Source organism: Sciurus carolinensis, chromosome 2 (assembly GCF_902686445.1).
Source record: "Sciurus carolinensis chromosome 2, mSciCar1.2, whole genome shotgun sequence".
In the NCBI taxonomy this organism is placed as follows: domain Eukaryota; kingdom Metazoa; phylum Chordata; class Mammalia; order Rodentia; family Sciuridae; genus Sciurus; species Sciurus carolinensis.
Window position 1 is genome coordinate 103311993 of NC_062214.1, and position 23397 is coordinate 103335389.

Below are 23397 nucleotides of genomic sequence, written 5' to 3' on the forward strand. Positions count from 1 at the left end.
CTGAGGAACTGAGTTACAGCAACTAAGCACACAGGACCTATAACTCAAGGTGCTTTTCTCTGTGTTAATTTTCCCCAAAATGTGGTCCCCAACCTCAGCATGGCAGTTGGTTAGAAAAGCAGATTCCAACTCCAATTCCAACTCTGGGAGGTGGGAACCAGCATTCCATATTTTAATAAGCCTTCAAGGCAATTTTCTTTCTTTTTTCCAAGGTGATTGCCAGTGTTTAAGTGTGAGAACCATTGTTCTATGTGTACTATAAGCACTGGATTGTTTGATTAGCTCTTTTCCCCCAGTAGAAAAATTTACATAGAAGACTGCATGTTTAACAGGTTGTGTGATGAACAAGCAACAAATGATTATTGCCCACTATGTACCAGGCACTGAGGATATAATAATGAGCAAGATAGACAGTCTCTGCCCTCATGGAGCTTCTATTTTCATAGATTCATCAAATCTGAGCAAAGGGAAAGAGGTAATCTTTTTTTTTTTTCAGTACCAGGGATTGAACCCAGGGGTGCTTAACCACTGAGCCACATCCTCAGCTGAGTTGCTTGGGTTCTCACTAAGTTGCTGAGGCTGGCTTTGAACTCTACATCTCTTGTCTCAGTCTCCCAAACTGCTGGGATTATAGGCATGCACCACTGCACCCAGAGGAAAGTGATGATATTAATGGAATGTACCACCAATCACATATTCCCTACCACCTGGTGTTTAGTGTGCTCTGGAAGATAGCAGTCCAGTTGACGAGGTGACCAGTCTGCCCACCTCCCCTCCAACTGTGCTGGGTGATGCTGAGTAACACTTTCTTGTTAGTTACCTCTTTACAGACTCCATACAGCCCCACCAACTGCAATGACAAAGTAATGATGGTAGAAAAATTAAAACATATGGAAAAGAACTCTGACCGTCCTTCTAGGGGTCTCTTCCAGTCAGCTGTCTTTGAAGGTCTGACCTGAATTCCTAGAGAGAGGCTTGGAAAACAGTAGTGCTGAGCATATCTCTTGGTCCTTAACAGGGATCCACTAAATGCTCCTAGAGTGGATGTATGAATGAACAACACATTTAAGAAGTCATTTTTTAGGGTGGGTCACTGCAGTTGGTCAGTCTTCTCCATGTCTGTACTCTCACTGGCTTCTATTTCAAATGCTGACACTTCTGTTTAATACCCAAATTATATTGGAGCATGGAACATTGATTACAAATTTATAAACAAAAATCAGAGACCTACTGAACATCGGTTTGTGTTAAAAACATCCATTTATGCTTTCAAAGCTAATTTGTGCACCTAGTTCTATGAATATGATTTCTGACTTTTTTTGGGGGGGTTCCTAAATTGAACCCATGGGGGCTTAACCACTGAGCCACATACCCATCTTTTTTTTTTATATTTTATTTAGAGAGAGGGTCTTGCTGAGTTGCTTAGGGTCTAGCTAAGTTGCTGAGACTGACTTTGAACTTGCAATCCTCCTGCCTCAGCTTCCCAAGCTGCTGGGATTATAGGTGTGCACCACTGTGCCCAGTGATTTCTGACCTTTTTAAAAGAGATAAACCAGTCTTTAGAGTGGTGTCTCTCTCACAGGTGGTAGCTTTCTTTTGTTTATATGCATGAAGACCTAGGAGTCAAGGATATTGTGCTGGTGCTCAATTCCTCATAATAAAGCTGTGTACCTGGCTGGAATCAGGGAGGTCTGGGGAAGTGAGAGACTGAGGAAGTCATCAGGTTGGGAGTGGAGAAACTACTAGAAAGATATTTATAATATACAATATTTCTAGTGCTGTATTGGAGATGAGAGTGGTGGCCTTTCTCATCATATATCATTGAGGCTCCCATGGCATCTTGCCTAGGGCTTTATGGGGACTAAGTTGGGGGAACTGGGACTTCTTGCCAGATCCTGGTCATTGAGGATGCCTGAGGAAAGGAATCTTGACTGCTGCTAGGGAGGCTGGGGGTGAACTTGGGTCTCATCTTCTAAATGTGGACTCAGTCAGTGACTGTGATGATCCTGTGGCCTAGGACAAGCTCTAGGTAAGAATGTGTCCTAAGTATCTCCACCCAGGATCTGCTTCTGAGATGGTTGCAACTGATCATTGTGGAGGGCAAGAAGTGCTTCTCAGGAAGGGAGGCAGCTGAATGGAAGGAGAAAGGGTTTTCTGAAAGGGTTCCTCAGAAGGTCCCAACCCCTCCTGTACCACATCCAAAGGTTCCAGGTCCTTGAACAGGCCAGAGACTGTGGAGTGGAATCAGTTCCCGCCTGTGAGCATGGCACACAATTCCAACTGCCCGTGAGAGCATGTGGTGGAGTGCCTCCCAGAGAGCGGGGACTTACCTGGTTCACAGATACATTATATTTGAGATGCATGGAAGTTTCAAAATGTTGAGACTTCATATTTTAAAAATTGAGAGATTGCATGTAAATCTGGATTTCTGTTTTCCAAAAAATTAGAAGATCCCAGCAGAACCTGGTCTGTATTCCTGCATGCCAATTATCAGCTGACTGAAGCTGAGTAGTAGCTGTTTCTGTTGGTCACGTTCATTCCTGACTTGCTTCTTTCATCCACATTATTGAATCCTGAAGACATGCGAGTTCACCACCCTTGATGTAGCTACAAAATATTTACTGAACACCTTACATGTATATGAATCTGACACAACAGACTTAGGCTTCTTCAAAGACTATGGATGGCATTGCCAACTGTGGGATAATGCTGTTTGGACACAGTAGCTAGGGTGCTTATGGGTGGGAAGAGCTTGGTTTCCTTATAGTGGAGCTGGATTTCTGTTGGATTGTTCATTGCAGGTTTTCCCTGCCCTCTGCCATCTTTTTAAATCTAGAACACATTACCATTATGAGCTGGACACCTGTGACAAATTACCAGTGAGGCTGTCAGGTTTTGGAGTAACTGACAGTTTCATTTAGAATAAAGTTAGTAAAGAACCCAAGAGACAATGTCATTTCATGTGCTGGTGTTCATCTATTTTATTATGTATTTAAAAAAAAATAAGGCCATCTCCAATGAGCTCAGTTTACAAATACAAACAGTAGGTGCACATTGAAAAAATAATTATTTCTAAATCTTTTCACTTGCAAAGGTTCAGGTGTAATTAAAAAACAACTCTTCCCTTATATATATATGCATGATTTCTAAAAAAAATTGCATCTCATAATATTCAAACAAATTAAAGATGAATTATATTGAGTGGCTGTACTAAGTTCGTTCAGTTTCTTTCTGGAAATGTGAGTTATCCTCCTGGGAATATTCACATTTTTAGAGTTTTATCACTTATGGCTTTATAAATGTCCTCCGTCATAGGCACATATGTTTTTGCAGTGTCATCCAAGAAATATAAGGCATCTTTGATGACTGTGGGATTAAAGCCCTCTTCCATAAGAGTTACTTTGCGGTGTTTAAAAGTTCCAGTGATCTCCAAGGTATCCTGAAAAAAGATCAAACATTGTGTTGAGTTTTGCAATAGATTAGGGGGCAGGGTGAGGAATAGGGGTGGGGAGGTGACTTGTCAATCATTGGCACTTGTGGCTCATGGGAAAGCTGTGAAGTGAGTTTTTGATACCCATTTGGCCTGATTTCAGAAATTCCATGAGGGGGCCCTGTGTGAGGGATTTGTTTCTTCTATTGCCTTATGGCCTTAGGATCCTCTATGGGGCAGAAGGGTCTGCCAATGGTGAGATACCTGCAACTAGATTTCCCAGCAGAGCGGTGGTGCCTGGTGCTTGGTAAGGCTGTGGGTGCCCCTGGGGTGTCTGGGCTACCAGTGGGAGTGGGAGGAGGGATCATTTACACCCAGGGAGCTCTGGTGTCTCCATCTATTTCTTAGACTGAACACTTCTTCAACGTTGATTGAGATCTCTGAAGATATTTCATGTTCATGTCTTTTTACCATCTGGTTGCAAACCAAATGTCAGTGTTAAATGAATACACATCAATAGAAATAACCCTATACAGTCACCGATATCTAGAACCTTAAGACTTTTTTCCTCAAGTCTTCAGTTACAGAATCACAGAGCTTAAAGTCTGAAAGCAAGAGTGTTGAACCAACTAAAAGAATTAAGTTTTAGAAAGAAAAAAGAAATCCCTATGGCAGGATTGTCAAGTTTGGTAGTTCCAACTGGCTAATGATGCCTAATTAAATTTTACCCTGTGGGGTAGGACTTTGGTGTATTTTTGCATGCCTTAAAATTGAAAACAATAATGTTAGAACATTTCTATTTAAATTGTCTGTCATATCTCACCAAACACAGACTTAAGATAAGAGTTTTTTTTTTTTTTTTTTTTTTTTTTTTTTTTTGCCAAGACTATTGGTTAATAGTCTTGTCATTTCAGGGAGAAAGGGATTAGAATTGGATTTCTGTTAGTTATATTTTCTGATATTTTTGCTTCCTTATTGAGCTTCTTTCTGAACTTTCTGGAAAAGGCAAGACAAATTTGCCCAATGTGGTCACCAAGGGAGAAGGGGAGTTGTTCCCTAAGAAATAGGGGTTTCTGAAAGAGAAGATAATTGAACTTGATAAGATGTTTCACCTGTATTCTCAGAAACCGAGGCCTTGCATAACTAGGCAGGAAATCAGCAACGTGCTGAAAGAGTTTCTTTCCATCAAATTCGTGATTTTCTTTCATCTTGATGGAGGCCATGCCAATTCGGCCCTCATGACCTAGATATGAGGTGAGAAAACATTAGAGGTGTTGAGGCTGTGAGACTTCATTAGTTCAAGGAAATGTGCACTGAGACCACTTTTTAGATAGTTGGAATTTTTACTTCAAATACATGTCAAGTTTTTCTTAGGTGAATATACTATTACTCATAGTAAGAATAATGATAGCTATGAATTAATTGAATTCTTACTAGATATATATTACAAATTATCTCATTTAACCTTCACAATAACTTTATGAAGGGGTACAAATGTTATCTCTCTTTTACAGATAAAGAAGTTGAGACTTTAAAGCCATTAAGAGACTTGATCAAGATCACGCCAAAAATACCAAGGAGGGTCAGAAACTGAATCCAGGCAAGGGCTCCAGATTCTATGCTTATGACCATTGTCCTTCTTGGCAGCCTGGACAGAGATATCTCAGTGGGACACAGGTCAAACTTGTGGCGAAAAAAGTTGATTTTGGATTCTAGTGACTAGTCCTTGCTCCACCAACATAAATCAGTGAGCTCAGGTTGTTCTTTAGTTGTACCTCCAGGCACACCTTGGAGACTTATTTATTTAATCAAGGTTCCTAACAGCTTTGCTCTCTGCAACTCAGAGAAGTTGCAGGACAGGAAGGTGAAGGCAGGTGAGGGGTGAGCTGTTTAGTGCCCTCTCATTCATGTCCATGGCCACAAGAGACTGTGCACTCCACAGAGAAAATAGATCCTAACAGCAGGGCTGTTAGTGGAGAGGTATTCAGAACAATTACCATTGTTTTCTTGTGAGGACAGTGGTAATTAGGTATTAATTCATCTTCTACACAATCCAGTAGCCCAGTGGGAGTCTAGGTCCACTTCCCTGAACTACTTAGCTGTAATCAGAGATGGGGAAGGAGCTGATCTGGGTCACCTGGGCCCCAGCTTTTGAAATCTCTCCCATGGTGATTCTATGTTTACCTATGGCTCTAAAGAATACCAAAACCCAACAACAACAGCAACAACAACAAAAAAAACCCCAACAAAACAAAGCCAGAAAAAAGAAATGTCCCCTCATTTGGTTTGCCTTTCATCTGAAGGTGAGTGGCAGGGCACCAGACCCTCTTTCTTCACGGGTCCCTGGCACTTGCCTCAAATGTTTTTAATAAGTTTCTTTTAGAATGAAGGCAAGGGCTGATGCAACAGAAATCTTCTGCATCAACTAGCTCCTTATTTCTTGTTCTGGTAGTGACAAAGCAAAGCTGGAAAAGAGGCAGATGGGTCTATTGGGTCTCAAAACTCTGTCCTGACTTACACAGCTTGGTTTAGGTTTAGCTCAGCTCTAGAAAGAAGGTTCTAGCCTACAGCAGTTGTGGGCTAAGTCTAAAGATCAGTTCTGGCTAGGGGTCCTCTAGAACTGCACTGTCCAATATGGTAGCCATTGGTCCCATGTGGTTATTAAAACTAAAATTTAATTATAATTAAGTAAAATAAAAAATGCAATCCCTCAGTTATACTAGCCATGTTTCAAGTGCTTACTAGCTATATGATGGCTATTGGCTACCATCTTGGATGGTGAAGATACACATCATTTTTGTCATTGTGTTACCAGCAGCCTAGCACAGGGACCCTGCCAGGATCCTGGCTGCCTGGATTCGGCTACCTGCCTACCTAACAAATAGACAAAAGGAGGAAGTTTCTTCTCTTTTCCTTCAAAGCTGGTTTTGAATAAAACCCATTATCCTACCAATTTGAACATTTCTGGAGTAGTGAGCATTGTAACCCTAGCTTCTTCCCCCTGTGTAATACTAAAGTCACCTGGCAATGGTTTCAGAAAGCTATGTTGCAAATGGAAAGTTCTAGAGAATAGTTGGACAGTTCTGATGTGACACCTAGGAAAAAGTCATCTCCATTCTAGGGTCAAACCTGGACGTTCTCTCCTGGTGCTAAGCTGAGATCTGTGAGGGCTTTGCTGAAGATCAATCATGGTGGACTGGTGCCTTACTTTAGATGAGCCTACTGCATTTCCAGGCTGGGATGGGACTGTCTTTGGTGGATAGGAGGCCAGGTAGCAATAAGAGTGGCAACAATAATTCAGAATCTGAAAGTATGGAGGGACTGCAGAGTTCATCTCTAATTTTTCACTGATGCAAGAATTATACCAGGATCCCAGGTAGATAACCAGCCTCTCTTTACATGCCCTACCTGGTGGAACATTCCCAAACTCAGGAGAAAAGTCCGCTCAATTTTTGGTCTCTCTGGTTACAGGAGAGTTTTCAGGCTAAAGTTTTCTTCTGATCATTTCAACCCATTAGTTTTAATTCTGTCACTGGGGCAACACAGAATACCTCGTTCTACCTGACTATCTTCCAATCATTTGAATTCCATTAACCTTCTCTTCCTTGTTCTGCATTAATGGCCTCCAAGTCTAACTGCTTATTAGACTTATTGGAGAATTAAAAAAAAAAAAAAAAGACATCACCAGATTTCAAACCCCAGAGTTTCTGATCCATTAGATCTAGGTTTTAAAGTTTTCTAGATGATTTTGATGATTGACCAAATTTTGGAAACCGCTGGGTTTCAGTGCTTCTTAGATTTTAGTTTTTTTTTTTTTTTAATTGTGGTAAAACACAACATAAAATTCATCATTTTAACAATTCAAAAGTGTACAATTAATTCAGTGGTACTTAGTGCAGTCAAAATATTGTACAATCAGCACTAGAATCTAGTTCTAGAACATTTTCATCACTTCCAAATGAGACTTTAGTGTTTATAAGAATCACTGGAGGGCTTCTGAAAACAGCTTCCTGGATCTATCTCAGAGGTTCTGATGTAGGAGGTCTGGGATGGGCCTGATGAACTGCATTTTTATTTATTTATTTTTGCATTTCAGATTTTTCCATAAGTTTTATTAGTGCTTTATAGTTGTAATAATGGTGGAATTTGTTGTTGCCTATTTGTACATGTACACAATATAACAATATAATTTGGTCAATATCATCCCACTGTTTTTCCCCTTTTCTTTTCCTTCCCCCTCCCCTGATCCCTTTCCTCTACTCTACTGATCTCCCTTTGATTTTCATTGATACTCGAGAAACTTCATTTTTAACAAGCTCCCAGGTGATACAGATATGGTTGGTCTGGGGATCCCACTTTGAGGAACACTGGGCTAGGTCCTTCCATTCCATTTTTCAGATTCTCTCAACTTCTTGTTTGTGTTACCTTTTTAAAACTGAGCATTTAGAAGCACATACAACTTCCCAACATGGCTTCACAAGAGCCCGGTATGGCACAACGGTTGACAACCATGACTTGGACCCTCGTGTTGTGTTAGTTCAGCCTAAAGTCTGGTACATTGTCCTTGGGACCCTCTCCCACTCGGTGCCTTGAGATGAGGCTATACTTTCCATAGAGTCAGTGTCAGAGGGTCATAGAGAAACAGGCAAGAGAGATTGTCAAACATTCTTCAAAAAATAAAATGATGGCACATATGGTCATGTAAAACTGTCACAGCTCAGGAAAGAGAGACTTTTGGATTTCCACTTTGAATACATGGGTGAGAATTCAAATACTGAGTTCTGGGGGAAATAATAATAATACTCCTAGCATCTTATATTTGGACAATGGTTTTGAAGTTTCACTCCTCTCCGACATCTATAATTAAAATAATTTTTTCTCATGACAACCCTTATGTGTATATTTGATAAATATATGCCTAGTATTTATGAATTAAAATAAATTAATTCTCCTGACAATCTCAACTGCAGGGCAAGTATTATCCCTAATTTTAGTGACTTGCTTGAGGTCAAATAGCCAGGAAGCATTGCAGTCAGGATTCAAGGTTAGACTGGCTCTTCCTCCTCTGCTGGCGGAAGTAGATCTATAGATTCGGTCATGGTGACACCACTCTGTGATGATCATGAAACTCAGTGAGCTGGGGATTTGCTTTAAAAAAAGAGGCTGAGTAAAACCAGCTCCTTCCCAGGTTTTCCTTTTAGCAACCGTAGTTGCTCTTATTTGTGCTGCCCTGTTCACCATTTCTCAGTTCTTACAAACTTGATACATCTTTTCTCCAAGAGTGCCAGACACAGCATGGGACACTGCATTTGGGAGACTTTGCTTGCCTGAGAGCCCAGGAAGAGTGGAGCAGAACTACAGAGAAAGGCCAGCCTAGATGTACTAAGTTTCCTCTTACTAGGGAACATAAAGTTCCTTATACCCTGGTGACGGAAGAGTTGTCAAATTCTCCAGCAGGAAGGAGGAAGCAAAGACAAAACACCCTGAGGTTAAATTTATATTCAGTACCTGTATGAGATTAGGTTCAGATGTATAATATCTTGTACATACCTGGCACAGGCACTCCATAAACATTCACTTCTTGGACAAAATCAACCAGTCCTACTATGTCGGCAACTTCCGTGGTGGCCACATTTTCCCCTTTCCACCTGGAAGAAAAGGCCAGGTTAGCAGAGGTCACTGGTGCTTTCTGGCTCAGGTTGCAGATGCAGAGAGCAGGTGTTTCCTTCAGACCTCTTTGGGGTGGCTGGTCTCATCTTCCCCCTCTTGGTTCCCTCAACTCCCCAACTTAGTCACAGCATTCTGCTTGAGGAATAAAAGGTAAAGGTATAAAAGGTAAAGCTAAAGGTATGTGGGATTTTAATCTTGCCAGGCAAAACGTGACAATGATTGACATTCTAATGTTAAAATACAATCTTGGCTAAGAAAGGCACTAGAAATCAGAAACAAATCTCAACTATATTTCACTGTGTTTAGACCTCTCACTTTCCTCATTAACCAACTTCAGTTGCTATTTAATTCAATTAGTGAACTTCTATTTAATAGAACTTATATTTGTATTTCAAGGTCTCAAGGCAGCAAGACAACTCTTCATTAAAAGGGAAAAAAAGTCATACTTTTGTTACAGGGAAGTTATCATGCTAAGGCCCACCAGGTACTATTTTTCACTTAATAAAGGGTTGAATTTTGTTTTACATAAAAACTCTTTAGGTCTCTTAGATGTATCTCCTTAATAACGTGAAGGTGACATTAAATAATGCTTTGAATCTTGAGTTGTGGAATATTGGGGAAGGAGGGAATCCTGAGAATCACTGGGACCCTCATGAAATGGGTGAAAAGAATGAGGTCAAGAACCATTATCTGCTTTGCTAACACTGCTGGTCAGGAGTAGAAGTGACCCTGGGAGCTGGATTCTCATTCAACCATGCTCATTGTACTTCAGTCTCTCCTCATGCATTTACGTCAAAAGTTATCATGAGCTTCTGGCACTGCGCTGGGTGCTGCAGGGTGGCCAAGCAGACACAGAGCCTGCCCATTGTCAGGAAGCTCTCACAGGAAAGAAGCCTGTGTCAGAAGGCTTCTTTCCAACTGTGCTAATGTTGGGGATTAACTTCATGGTCTATTAGAATGACTTTCAAAGTTCCTTTTGCTGTCTCTGGGGTTCCATGGGAAACCATTTGGTCGGGGCGGGAGGAGAGAGGGAAGGAGAGGAGGAGGAAGGGCTCTGCACCCCTCACTTTCTATTTAGCCAGATCAATTCCCTTATTAATTGGCATTTGATTTTGACTGAAGAAAAGTCCCATGACTGGGAACAGTGTGAAAATCCATGGCTGTCCTCATAATACGGGACAAGTGAGAGTAGTTAGATGGACTTTAAGTGTTGGGGTTTCTAGAGCCCCTGGCCTTAGACATGGTCAAGATGGCGCCTGACGCTGAGCCAAAAGCGGCCAGCTATACAGTAAACAACCAGCGAATTCCAATGATTGGCTAGTTAACGATGTGATTAGAGCATGCCCCCCCTCGTGTACCCATCCTGTGCCTGCAGCTGTCCGCGTTTATCTCGTGTACTCTCCCCTGATTGGTTGAAGTGTATATAAGCCTGGTGGGTGGGAGAGTAGGGGGCAGAAGCTGAGGAAGGGACGGAAGAAGCTGCGGCGACGGCGGCAGCGACGGCGGCAGCGACGGCGGCCGCGGCAGCAGCGGGAGCGGAACTGGAAGGAGGAAGTACGCGGGAGTGGAAGAAGCTGGGAAAAGGGAAGCTGAGAGTGCGTAGGAGCTAGGGGTAAGAGAGCGTAGGAAAGGAACTGTGTACAATAAACTTCCGAAGCTTCAGACGTTTGCCGTGTCTCTCTCTGCGGGCAGAGGGGACGCGACATTTAAGCTCCAAAAATCAGACACAGGTTTCTTGCCTTATTCTTTCTACTGTGGCTCGGCCAAGTTAACTGGGCATTAGAGTATTATGCTTCATGTATTTTGCCCTTTATTCTCTGGGCATACTGGAGGTTGAAAGGACACACCAGAGACAGGAGGAAATGAAGCAGCATAGCTCAAGTGGAATGTGACTCTAGGAATAAACCAATGCAATGGTTTAGTTTGGGCTCAATAATGCAGAAAAACCAACCGGAATGTATCTCCAACTCTGTCATGGAAGTAGACGAAATTTTCATGATCAATCATTAAGAGATCTCCACTGTTGAAATACAGGTCTCCTTTCTTAAAGACATCTTTCAGTTTTTTCTTCTCAGTCTGAGTCTTTCCTCCAGCATAGCCATTAAATGGTGTAAGTTGTGTGATTTTGCAAATCAGGAGTCCAACCTCACCTAAGACAGAAGAAAATAAATTATTATTTTGTGTGTTAGAGATAAGAAAATTTTATTTTCAACTTCCTCTTAAAATTGATGCCATTCAACCCACTGTTAATAAGCTGGCTGCAGAAAGTGCCATTTTCATGCACATGTTCAGATATATCATGTACATGCATATACATGTATAGTACCCATGCATATATTAACACACCTTGCAATTATTTGAATGCTGATCTTGTACTGACAATGATTTATGCACATAACTAGACAAGACCACTTAAAGCTTTGCAACCATAATTACACATTTCTTCCTACAAAACACTTACCTTATAAGCAAGAAGTTGTTAAGCTAGCATTAAAACTATAATTATGTTACATGTAGTGACAAATTAGTTCCTAGAGAGGAGAAGCAGATGCTAATTCCTATAACTATTTTTTTTTTTTTTGGGTGCTGGGGATTGAACCCAGGGCCTTGTGCTTACAAGGCAAGCATTCTACCAACTGAGCTATCTCCCCAGCCCCCCTATAACTATTTTTGAGGGTAATTAAACTATGTGGAAATAACTCATTAGTCTTAAAAGTCACTTGGTCAAGATAAGAAAAGTCACAGGATACATGAATATAAAGTCCACTATACCTTTGGGAACTTTGATGCAATATCCATTTCCATCACGGACGGGTTCGTCTTTTTCCACATCATATTTGATCAGTTCATAAGTTATAACTTTCTAGCAAAATTAAAATATATCATTTTAAGTATAAGTTCTGTTGCAGTTTTTAAAAAATATTTTTTAGTTGTCAATGAATCTTTTTTAAATTTTATTTATTTATTTATATGTGGTACTGAGGATCAAACCCAGGGCCTCACTCATGTCAGGCAAATGCTCCACTACTGAGCCATAACCCCAGCCCCCTGTTGCAGTTTTTATATACTTCATTATATAAAGTACATAAAGTACACACATTGTAATGTACAGGGTGGTGAAATTTTGCACTTGTTTATACCCATGCAGTTACTACCTACTTCAAGATATTAAACATTCTCATTTCACTTAAAACGTTTGCTCCCTTTCCTGTCCATGAAGTCAGTCACCATTGTGACTTTTATCATCATCAATTAATTTTAAATCTCAAATGAGAGAAAGGAATGTATGCCTTTATGTCTGCTTCTTTCATTCAATATATCTCTGAATATTTATCCATCAATGTTTGTGGTTTATTATTTATTATTATTAGTTTTTGTAAGGTTGGGGATTGAACCCAGGGACTCATGCATGCTAGGCAAGTGTTTTACCACTGAGCTATATCCCCATTTATTATTGTCATAAATTTTCCCTTTATAAATATACAACAATTTATTTTTGTGTCCTTCTGGTTAATGGGTATTTGGATTGTTTCTAGTTTGGGCTATTATAAATTAAGCTGTTAGGAATACTCTTTCACATGTGTTTTGTAGACATAATCACAAGTGGGTTTTAAAAATCTTATATAACCTTCTATTAATATACCATTCATTAAATTTTTCACATTTTTTTACATGTTATACAAAATATTCAAGAATCAGAGGTAAAATTATTTCATACCCTTGACCATAAAATTAAATTTCTATCACACTTAACATATGATTCGGTGAGATAAATTTTAAATTTAGGTAATTCAGTAAGAGCAATACTAAGTATATTATTTTCCCTTCTAATGGAAAACTATAAATATGACAGTATTTGGATATAATTGTTACCATGATCACTGTGTCCATTTCAATTTATATCCTAGTCTATGGGATAAAGTAATCAATTGCATCCTTTAATAGGAGCAGAAAACTTCATTAAAAATACAGGTGGGCAGTGGCGAGGCCTGTTGGGGGTGAAGGCACCCTCCACAGTACCTTCCAGACATGCCTGTCCTTGTAATGTAAAAATTTCAATGGGAACCTTCCTTTATAATGGGAAGGATAAAAGCTCTACACAGGAACATGATGTGAATGGATGAGACCCATCATTATACAAGTATTACATCACTCTGAACTGACACTAAAACAGCTCTCATCTCTAAGAACCCAGCAGTTGTGTTGCAGTACGAGAAATTAGATGCTAGGGAACATCATTGAATGAATGAAGCCTTCCAGATAATCAGAGATCTCTTTGGACTCTGCATGCACAATCAGATGGAATCACCTCCCAACCTGAGGCTCCCCCAAGACTTTAAACAGTTTTTCAGTAATCCCTACAGAAAGATACCCTCTCCAGAGATGCACGTTATTTATATACTGTCCATTGGATCTCTGGGAAACACCAGGGTTAACAGTGAAGAATATATTAAATGGCTCAAGAACTACTACCAAGTATTTTTCTATGACTTGACTGTAAAACTCCTAGAAGGGGTTTCTGTTTCTGCAACAAGGTGTTCTTTTATAGTGAACGATCACACATGCAATTTACAAATTCATGCAGGGCATATCCTGAAGTTCTTAAAAAGAAGAAACCTGAAGATGCCTTCTGTGTTGTGGGAATAACAATGATTGATCTTTACCCAAGAGACTCCTGGAATTGTCTTTGACAGGCTTCTTTGACAGATGGTGTGGGGATATTCAGCTTCACTAGATATGGCAGTGATTTCTATCGTTCACACTATGAAGGCACAGTGAAGAAGCTCCAGAAAAAATCTACCAATGACTGCAACACTGCCAGAGGTTCACATGCCTGTTGCAAGCGTCCAACCACTTGGAGGAAGCTGACTGTCATCCTCTAAACCTTTGCCTTATCTTTTTATGTAAGTTGCAGTATGCCATTAGCTTCAATTTTGCAGAAAGATACAAAGCACTGGTAAGGTGGATTGATGATGTATCTGCTGACACACCAAGAGCAACTCTGAAACATAGTCGTGAAAATAATGTGAATTTGGGACTGGGGTTGCAACTCAGAGCGCTTGCCTAGCACATGTGAGGCCCTGGGGTCAATTCTCAGCACCACATGTAAATAAATAAATAAAATAAAGGTACTTAAAAAATAATGTGAATTTACCGAAACCTGTGGAAGCCTTTAAGGAATGAAAAGAGTGGATAATAAAATGGCTTGCTGTTCTCCAAAAATAAATACCTTCAGATAGGAGTAATTAAAACAAATATTTGCACATTATGCTCTCAAAAACAAAACAAAACAAAACAAAACAAAACAACAACAAAATAAAACCAAACAGGTGGCATTTGTGGTCAACAAATATAAAGTTTACCATTATTTGCAAGAATGTGAAGAATTTCTGGATGCTAACACTTCTTCCAAATCAATTGCAGAGGTATCTTGTTTCTCCTTTTAGTTTTTAAAAAGTGGTTTTGTTTATAACACATTGCAATCAATGGATGAGAAAGCAAAGAACTAGTAATGTATGGCAGCAGCTTCTAAGGAGGTTTGGTAGAAAACAAGCTTCTCTGTAACTACTCTTTCTGAGCATCAACAATACCAGCATTTATAGCTTGCTGGCTCCCTTTTTCTGAACTCCATGTAGCCTTGCTCTATAGGGTTTGGGCTGGTCCAGGTTGGATTGGTGCTATCTAGAAAACACTGACCCGCTCAGCAATGCTTCCAGTGGGCAGTAGAATTTCCATTCTCAGTCTGTAGCAGAGCTGCCCAGTGAAATTTTCTGCAACATGGGAATGTTCTAGATCTACCCTGCTCAGTGTGTTCACATGTGACTATTGAGCTCTTGATAGTGTGAATGAAGAGCTGCATTAAAAATTTTATTTCTATAATTTAAATTTTAATAACTAGTAGCTAGTGGCTATTGTATTGAGCCACACAGGCAGGATGGGTGTGACCAGGCAGGATGGGTGTGGAGCACAGGGGAGAACCCTGCAGGGTGTGGGTTTAGCTGTCATTGTCAGAAAGGTCCCTGGGACTGGGGAATGCCTTGAGCTCAGACCAGAATACAAAAAATGCAATGGCAATGATCATTACAGCTACAATTATCCAGGGCTATTATATGAAAGGCATTGGCCTCTAATGGCTTTTTCATACAGTGTTTGGTTTAATGCTTTCAATGATCCTTATTAACACTGAGTACAGGTTAGGCATTGGGCCCAATGTTTGCTCTGTTTATTTTATTTTATTTTTTTTGGTACTGGGAAATAAACCCAGGGGTGCTTTACCACTGATCACATCCCCAGCCCTTTTTATTTTTTATTTTGACAGAGGGTCTTGCTAAGTTGCTTAGGGCCTCACTAAGTTGCTCAGGTTGGCCTCAAACTTGTGATCCTCTTGCCTCAGCCTCCTGAGTCACTGGGATCACAGGTATGTTCTACCATGGCTGGCTGCTCTTTTAAATCTTTGTTTTGGATGAGGCCTAGGGAATATAAGTGACTTGCCCAAGATCATTCAGATGATATATAGTAGTGCTGGGATTTGTAGTTCAGAGCAGAAGTTCTCATGCATATAAACCACTGTTCTCTGTACTGTGCTGGTCCCTGGGGAAAATAGGTTGCCTAGGACATTTGGTGTGGCCAGGCAGGATGGGTGTCTATAGGCATAATAACAACAGTGACTGCTTAAACCAAAGGAGGCTCTGCATTTGTGGAGTCTTCCTGAAATTTTGCAGCAGAGTCAGCCATGTAGTAGACTGAATACTTGAGCACAAAAAAGGTAGATGACCTTTGTCCAGAGACCCCAGGCAATGAAACAGTTGAGAGGGAACAGGGTCTGCTACCTACAGAGCAGGCTTAAAAATAAGAAATACCTTTCTGGTAGAATTATTAGGTAGATGCAATGTTCACTAGATCCTAGAACTGGGACACATCCCTGTGCTCTTGAACGCCAAATTAGTCAGTCTTAACCCTGCACATCTTTTTAATAACATCTGGGTCCTACTTCAGAACAACTGGGTCCAAAGTCCAGGTTCTGGGCCCTGTACCTGTACATATAAAGAGCTCTCACGAAGATTGTGAAGTACACTGCAATTGAGGGAAATATTACATTTCAGAGTATAATAAACCTATGGAATTGGCAACCTTCAGGTGCTTTGCCATGCACAAGTACAAATTAAGAAAGGAAGGCTTCAATAAGCTGCAGATGGCAAAGAAATAATGGGTTGTTATGAACAGAAACTGAGATGTTTTAAACTGAGATGACTTTTCTGAGATCATTAGCACAGAGAATGAGCAAAAGTTCTCTTGGTGATACAGATGGGCACAGCTCTGATTGCAGCATGAAATCCTAATAATAACATCATCATGACTTGACTTTTAAGAAGCCTCTAAATTCTGGGAATCAGCTACGTGTGCTCTCATATTTCAATGCACTTAACTCTTTGTAGGTAGTTTGCTCTTCCAACAGCACCGATTTTTCTTGGATAATTCATAAATCCAATATTGCCTTCAGTGGAAGCATAGAACTCATAAACATGAATGTCCCCAAATCTCTTGACAAATTCTCTCCATATGTCTCCTCGTAGGCCATTTCCCAGTGCCACTCTCACTTTATGATCACGGTCATTTGGTTTCTGTGGTAGAGGGAAAAGAAGGAGACAAACTGAACCATCTCTGGAATCTGTACTTAATATATTAATAATTGCCTTTGTTTTTTATATATTTAATTTATACTAATAGTAGTCTTTATTACTTATTTATATTGGTCACAAGTTCTGTCTTTTTTGCCACCCACAGACAATATTCCCTCTTTATCCAACACAAGCATAACGATCTGATAGATAGAACTCTGATTCCATAACCAAAAGACTGGAATTTTCCCTGTTTTGATTTTTAAGGGGCAAGATGAGACAATTGGACAGAGCCAGATGATGTCAATATTTAATTCAATGTAATCTTAGAATAATGCGTTAGTAGTTTTCTTCATGGGCTGATGAAGATCAGTGAATTTACAGAAGTGAGGGGCTCCATGGGAAAGATCTGTCAGAGACAGATGCATTCTAATACCACAGGACCCTGGGTAATGTTTCTTCTGCTTGGCGGTGAAGAGGAAACCTGGAACATAGTTGAGAAAGAGAGAGAGAATGATTTTCTACAAACCCATTAAAGAGTCTAGAGGGACAGAAGAGAATAATCTAGTTCACACTTACATGTAACAGGTACACCCAAAGGTCACAAGACCAGTTAGAGCTGAACCAAGACAATGAGACCGTCCCAATGGGATGGGAAGGGAAAGAGGAGGAAGCTGGCTCCCAGTTGTTTAGGTGGCTTGGGAGGAAGATGCTTTGCTATAAATAAAAATCACAAAGGAAAAGCTGTTTTGAGCCCAAGAACTGAAAGAGAGCTTGGAAGAGCAAGAGAGGAGGGGTGAGGACTGACTGCCTTCCATTTCACCATACTCATTTGTGAGGACCCTACAGAAGGGTCCAGATCAATGGTAGTTTTGATGTAATTTATATTAATCAGGTAATTTATGTTCTCTAGGAGATCATAGCCTAAGAGACAGGTAAATAAATAATTATACATTTAATTAGCAAATTCTGTTACTCTGTTATTTGAACAGAAAACAGAATGGAACCGGCCAAAAGTGCTAGGTAACTAGGACTCTCCTCTCACATCAAATGGTAATTTATTGGACAGAACAGCAAACACTTAAATGAGAGTGTTTTCTGTATTTTCTTCATTATTGCCTGCACTGTGAAGTCGCTGTGAAGGGATACCGGAATAAGAGTTACTCTTTGTAAAGAACTGTTTGAATAAAGAGGCTGGCAGATCTAATGGGAGGGATTTTGATATGGCAGTTAAAAGCCAAACCAAAATAAACTTTGAATTGGCTCCGTGCAGAAGGAGCTAAGAGGACTGGGGGGAAAAGTAAACAAGCATTTGATTTTTAAGTAGCTGGTTGGTCAAAACTCAGGTGGTGAAGCATTTTCAGGAGTCCTAACTGAAGAGATGGTCACATACTGGTTACTGAAAAAAACGAGTATTTTTTCTGAGGAGGACATGTGCAAAGAGCAACCAGGGTCCTCATGCCAGTGACAGAGTTCAGGAGAGTAATCTGAGAAGCATTTGAAACTGCAGAAGTCCTCAGTGCTCTGACTGCAAAAGAATCTATTCTCTTCATCAGCTCCCCAGGATCCTAGGTCACGACACCTGTTCCCTTTATAATTACCTAGTACCTATAAGGAGAGACCTCACATGTCTGTTTGCGAGGGCCAGTTCTGGCTTATGCCTATTGTTCTGGTGTGCTTGTTATTTTTCACTCTTGTGTTTCCATTTAGATAATGAACTGTAGGGTCACCTTGCACATAAGATGCTACTGTCCTTGGTAAGGGATGGTCAGCTTTTCAGAGATCCCCTACCCTTGCCACTCTCCCTTACTTCATTCCAAGGGAAAAAAAAATCCCAAATGGCTGAAAAATGCTTATTTTCACTTAAAAATAGCCACCTGATCTGGGTGCTTACCTGCTCCAGGCCTGTGTGAGAAGCTCCGAAGTAGCCTTCCCACAGGTGCAAACCTTATTTATTCCACACACAGCCCACAATAAGCTCTCCCGCACACTTAGTTCATTTCCTTGTCTAATGAAAGGTGATCATCTGTCTCCCTCACTAGATGGCACCCTCCTTTGAGGTCAACTCTACCTGTCTCCTCCACAGGGCCTTGGACCTGTGCTTTGCATACAGCATAATCCCTACAGTAAAATAAATAACCTCCATCAGGAAACCCTAATTTTCCTGTTCAATAGCTGCTGGCTGGGATGTTGGCACAAGGGCAGGGCTAAGGGTGCAGGAGTGTGCAGGTGTCTTGGGGAGGTGGGAAGCTGGCCAGCCTCACAGGTGCAGCTGTCACCTGTGGGTGGCAGGTAGCTGTTTTTATAATCACAATACCACAGGCTTGGTTTGCATCATACAACCGAGGGATCTTATTACACTAGTAGAAGGGAGTAGGGCTCTAGCCTGGAAGCATTGGTGGATACAAACGGGAGATGCTGGAACCTTCTAAGATGTCTGATCCTCACCTGTGCTTCTACTCACCAGTGGCTGAGTAGAGTATGGCTTGAGTTCTCCTTTCTCACGGGAAATAGTAGTTCTCTATCACCAAAGCCACTCCTCTAAGGAGCTGACTTTTAGATTAAGGGTCACCTGTTCATTTTTTTTTAGTGAGAATCAGATTTTCTATTCCACATTACAGCTGAGATGCAGCATGCAAACACACCTAGGGACTTCAGTCTACACTGGAATTTAAAGACCTATGAAGGGTAAGAGGACAGGTTGTCCAGGAAGGAACATAGGTAATTAAAGCAAGCCAAAATTTTTCTTGAGGGCTGTGCTCTGTGTATTATCTTACTTTTCTAAAAAAAATTCTACCAGCATGTGACAGGTCATAAAGTATTTGCCTCATATTACCATTGAGGAGATGGAGCTTTGGGAAATTTACAGTAATGATTCCAAGATCACAAAGATAGCAAAATAGTTATGCCAGGACTCAGATCCAAACCTATGTGACTTCAGAGAGTGCTCTTTCTTTAATTAAAAATGAGAAAGGGGCCGGGTGTGGTGGTAGACGCCTGTAATCCCAGTGGCTTTCAGGGCTGAGACAGGAGGATCTTGAGTTCAAAGCCAGCTTCTCCATGCTCCTGCCTCAGCCTCCCGAGCCTCTGGGATTAAGAGGACATATTCTTCTTCTTTTTTTTTAATGAATAATGTGTAGGTGGACACAATACCTTTATTTTTATGTGGTGCTGAGGATGGAACCCCAGGCCTCACACAAGCACTACCACAGAGCCACATCCCTAGCCCAAGGCCATATTCTTAATACCTACTGTGCTATACTTTTACCCAAGTGTATTCTTGTATTCTACCTAATACCAAGTGTATTCTACCCAAGTGTATTCTTCTTACTGCAGTCTAAAGGACTGTCTGAAACACCATTTCCCATATCCCCCTTCCACCTTCAGTCACGATTTCTCATGTATACCCTTAAGTCTCAGCATAGGAAAGATCTTTCCTCCTGGGCCAGTCACTCAGCCATTCTCCTGCCATGATGCTTGCAGCTCCCCATACACCAGGACCTTTATTCCACAGCTTCATGTGCTGTTCCAAATAACCTGAAGCCCTGCTTTCATTGCCTGGCTGGAGAACTTCTCTGCACCCCTCAGAACACAACTTCTCTGCAGAACTTCCCCATTCTATTCTGCTTCCCCCTTTCTCCTGGTTTACCACTCTCAACTTTCTTCTGGCCAGCCCTCCTTCAAATTGATCAATCTCCAGTCTGTGCTACTATATACCCCTTCCTCCATTCAACCAGAATGAAGGTGATTCAGAGACAGCATCTCCCACTGGAAGGGACTAGAGTTATCTCATTTTGGAGGGAAGGCAGACAACACTAGGAAGGTAAGTTGAGTCTACTCAGCTCTGCCAGAGCTCTGGTTTATCTAATTTCTCCTTCCAAATAGTATGACTTTTACTTGTGGTTCCTGGAACTCTTTTCTGGACCCCTTTCCCTCTTTCTCCTTCTCCCCACTGATCTCACTACCAGTAGTTGGCACACAACCTTATTTATGCCCCTTGCTGTAGTTCATTCCTAACTGGAGGAGAAAAACACTCAGCTTTTGCAATATCTTGTTGTAATAAGTAATTTTTCTTAAATGACATTGTTTTTAGGCAATTACACCAACAAAATGGGAGCTGACAAGTATGGCAAGAAAAGAACCAGAATGATCTTTCATTATAAATGAGTGCTTTGGAAGAAAAGAACCAAATATAACAAATGAGAAATGGATAAAAATTATTCAACCATAAAAATCACTTAAGTCAATAGATTTGCTATCCAACCCTCATTCAACCTCAAACGAGAGAGATGAATGGACTAATTTGAGTGTCTTCTCTTATTTCTTCCTCTGTGTACATGGGGCAGAATTTTATTGATTCATTCAGTGAGTTATTTCGAGCTACATACAATCAGACATGGAAAATGATGATAATGGTAATAATGGCTACCATTTATTGAACATTTACTAGGAGCCAGGTACTTTGATATGTGCTTTAAGTACGTTACCTCATTTTGTCTTCATTGACATCACATGTGACTGGTACCATTATTTCCCCTGCTAACTGATGGGAAGCTGGTGCTTAGAGAGGCTGACTATCCTGTTCAGATGGCAGAGTCGGGATACGGGACTACTGTGCCACAGTCCTTGCTCTTACGTGCCACTTTAAGTGCTGGAGAAAAATCTGAACCACTGACCTGAGGGGCTTTTCCTGGGAGCACTCCTTCACGGTCCTCTGCTCTGTCAGGGGAGCTATGAATGGGTTAAGAAGAGGAAGGAGAGGCATAGCAGCTTCCACTTCCCAGCACTGGCCCCAAATTCTCCTGAGAATCTACGCCATGTTTGTGGGGGGAGTCATTCAGTTTAGCTGCTCAGCTAGGCAGGAACTGCCGCCCTGACACTCAGGCATTGGTGTTGTGGATGGTGTTAGCCCACCAGGAGCAACCTGTTGTTTTAAGTGGCTCTAAGGAGAAAAAGTTCTTGATGACACTGATTTAGAGCCTTCCACTATTAGTTATAGCTTTTACCCATTTTTGTTCAAGAATTCATTTTGATACAATATTTCTTTAAGTACTCCTTTAATCCACAGAATCTGGAATTCCTATGATGACTTACGATTTAAAAATATTTTTAAAAGGAAGTTTTTTGAGATAAAAGTTCTTACAATTTGGGCTGGGGATATAGCTCACTTGGCAGAGTGCATGCCTCCCATGCACAAGGCCCTGGGTTCAATTCCCCAACCCCACCAAAAAAAAAAAAAAAAAAAAAAAAAAAATCCTTACAATTCTTACAAGTATTTTTTCACAGGGGTGGGGAAGCAACAGCAGGAAATCCAGATCTAGTTTTAGATTAGGGATCATTCACAGATTATATACCTTAAATCATAATATATTTTGAAGGCATAAAATCCTGATCAAACTGTCTTTTTTTTTTTTCCATTTGAGACAACATTAAGAAAAAAGAGCTAGGCATTGTGGCACATGACTATAATTCTAGCTAATCTGGAGGCTGAAGTAGGAGGATTGCAAGTTCAAGGCCAGGGACAGCAATTTAGAGACTGTCTCAAAATTAACAAAAGGGCTGGGGATGTAGCTCTATGGAAAAGTGTCCCTGGGTTTAATCTCCAATACCAAAGCGGGGGGAAAATAGAAGAAAAGATGGAAGTGTGTGTGAAGAGAGCTGCACCCAAACATGTTTATTTCCCTCCAGTTCAAAGGAAGCGCCTGTTAAAACCAAAAGAAACAACTCTTACTCTCCCAGGAGACTTCTAATTGACAAGGTAGTGCATTTATGGCAGAGAAGAAAAGCCAAACAGAAGGGCTCTGTAATGGATTTCTGGGTTTTGATAGACAAGTGTGCAATCAATCTTAAGAACCAAATACAATGCTAATGTGAAAAAAATCCAATAATGACACAAATAGAAATAGCTATGGAAAAGGTCCTACCCCAGCTCACAGCTAATCATGACCTTGGTGAATCTGTCGAATCTGCCAAAATATCAGGCTACAGTGTGCTAAACCTGAACAATTTTGGGGAAACATATTATCTCCCTCAATCCAATTATATATTTTTCCAGGGCAAGAATTTAGAGGTTCATTCAGCAAAATTTGTTGATACTTGTGATGTGCTAGTGACAGATTTTGGTGTTCAGGTTCTGGTAGCAGACTAAGGCCCTGCTTGTGTGGAACTTTTGTTAATGGGGGACATAGACAATAATCATATAAACCTGTACTGCGACAGAAGTGATGAGTGCCGTGAGAAGCTGTAACAAGATGGACAGTCAGGTGGGTGATGCATTTTTCATTTAATGGGAGAAACAGACAATCACATAGATTTGTAGTGCATTGGAACTGATAAGTACCACAAAAAGCAATAACAAGATGGACAGGTGGGGTGGGTGACCTGTTTGATTATTAGTAGGAGGGGCCTCCCTGATGGGCTGACATCTAGGCAGAGGCTAAAGGAGGCGAGAGGAGAGAGTTGGGGGAAGAGCTTCTTATACTTCTTTTTCTGTCACATAGCAGCTGGAATATACTTTGAACATAATATAGATGCTAACCAGTAGCAATTTATCAACTTAGTGATCCTCTGAGTTTGTTTTATGCCGATTTAATAGATTAAAGGCATTAGAATTTGGTGGTTTTACCATATTGTCTAGTTCAACTAGGGTCAAATTGGTCTGCCTGGGGACATCTGGTA

The 23397-nt window shown here is 40.7% G+C and overlaps 1 protein-coding gene and 1 pseudogene across 2 annotated transcripts in view; one reads left to right on the top strand and one right to left on the bottom strand.

The window, feature by feature from the left end:
• Positions 1-2953: 2953 nt before the first annotated feature.
• The window catches only part of Slc27a2 (solute carrier family 27 member 2), a 38145-nt gene continuing 17701 nt past the window's right edge, over positions 2954-23397 (bottom strand). For both annotated transcript variants that reach the window (XM_047542184.1, XM_047542183.1), the window contains 6 exons: positions 16528-16722; positions 11873-11963; positions 11052-11250; positions 8981-9078; positions 4543-4673; positions 2954-3439 (listed from right to left, as the gene is read on the bottom strand). In XM_047542184.1, coding sequence (XP_047398140.1) covers positions 3263-3439; positions 4543-4673; positions 8981-9078; positions 11052-11250; positions 11873-11963; positions 16528-16722 — 891 coding nt within the window. In that variant the 3' untranslated portion in view covers positions 2954-3262. The remainder of the gene's footprint in view (positions 3440-4542; positions 4674-8980; positions 9079-11051; positions 11251-11872; positions 11964-16527; positions 16723-23397) is intronic.
• LOC124973600 (archaemetzincin-2-like) lies at positions 13130-14168 on the top strand (annotated as a pseudogene).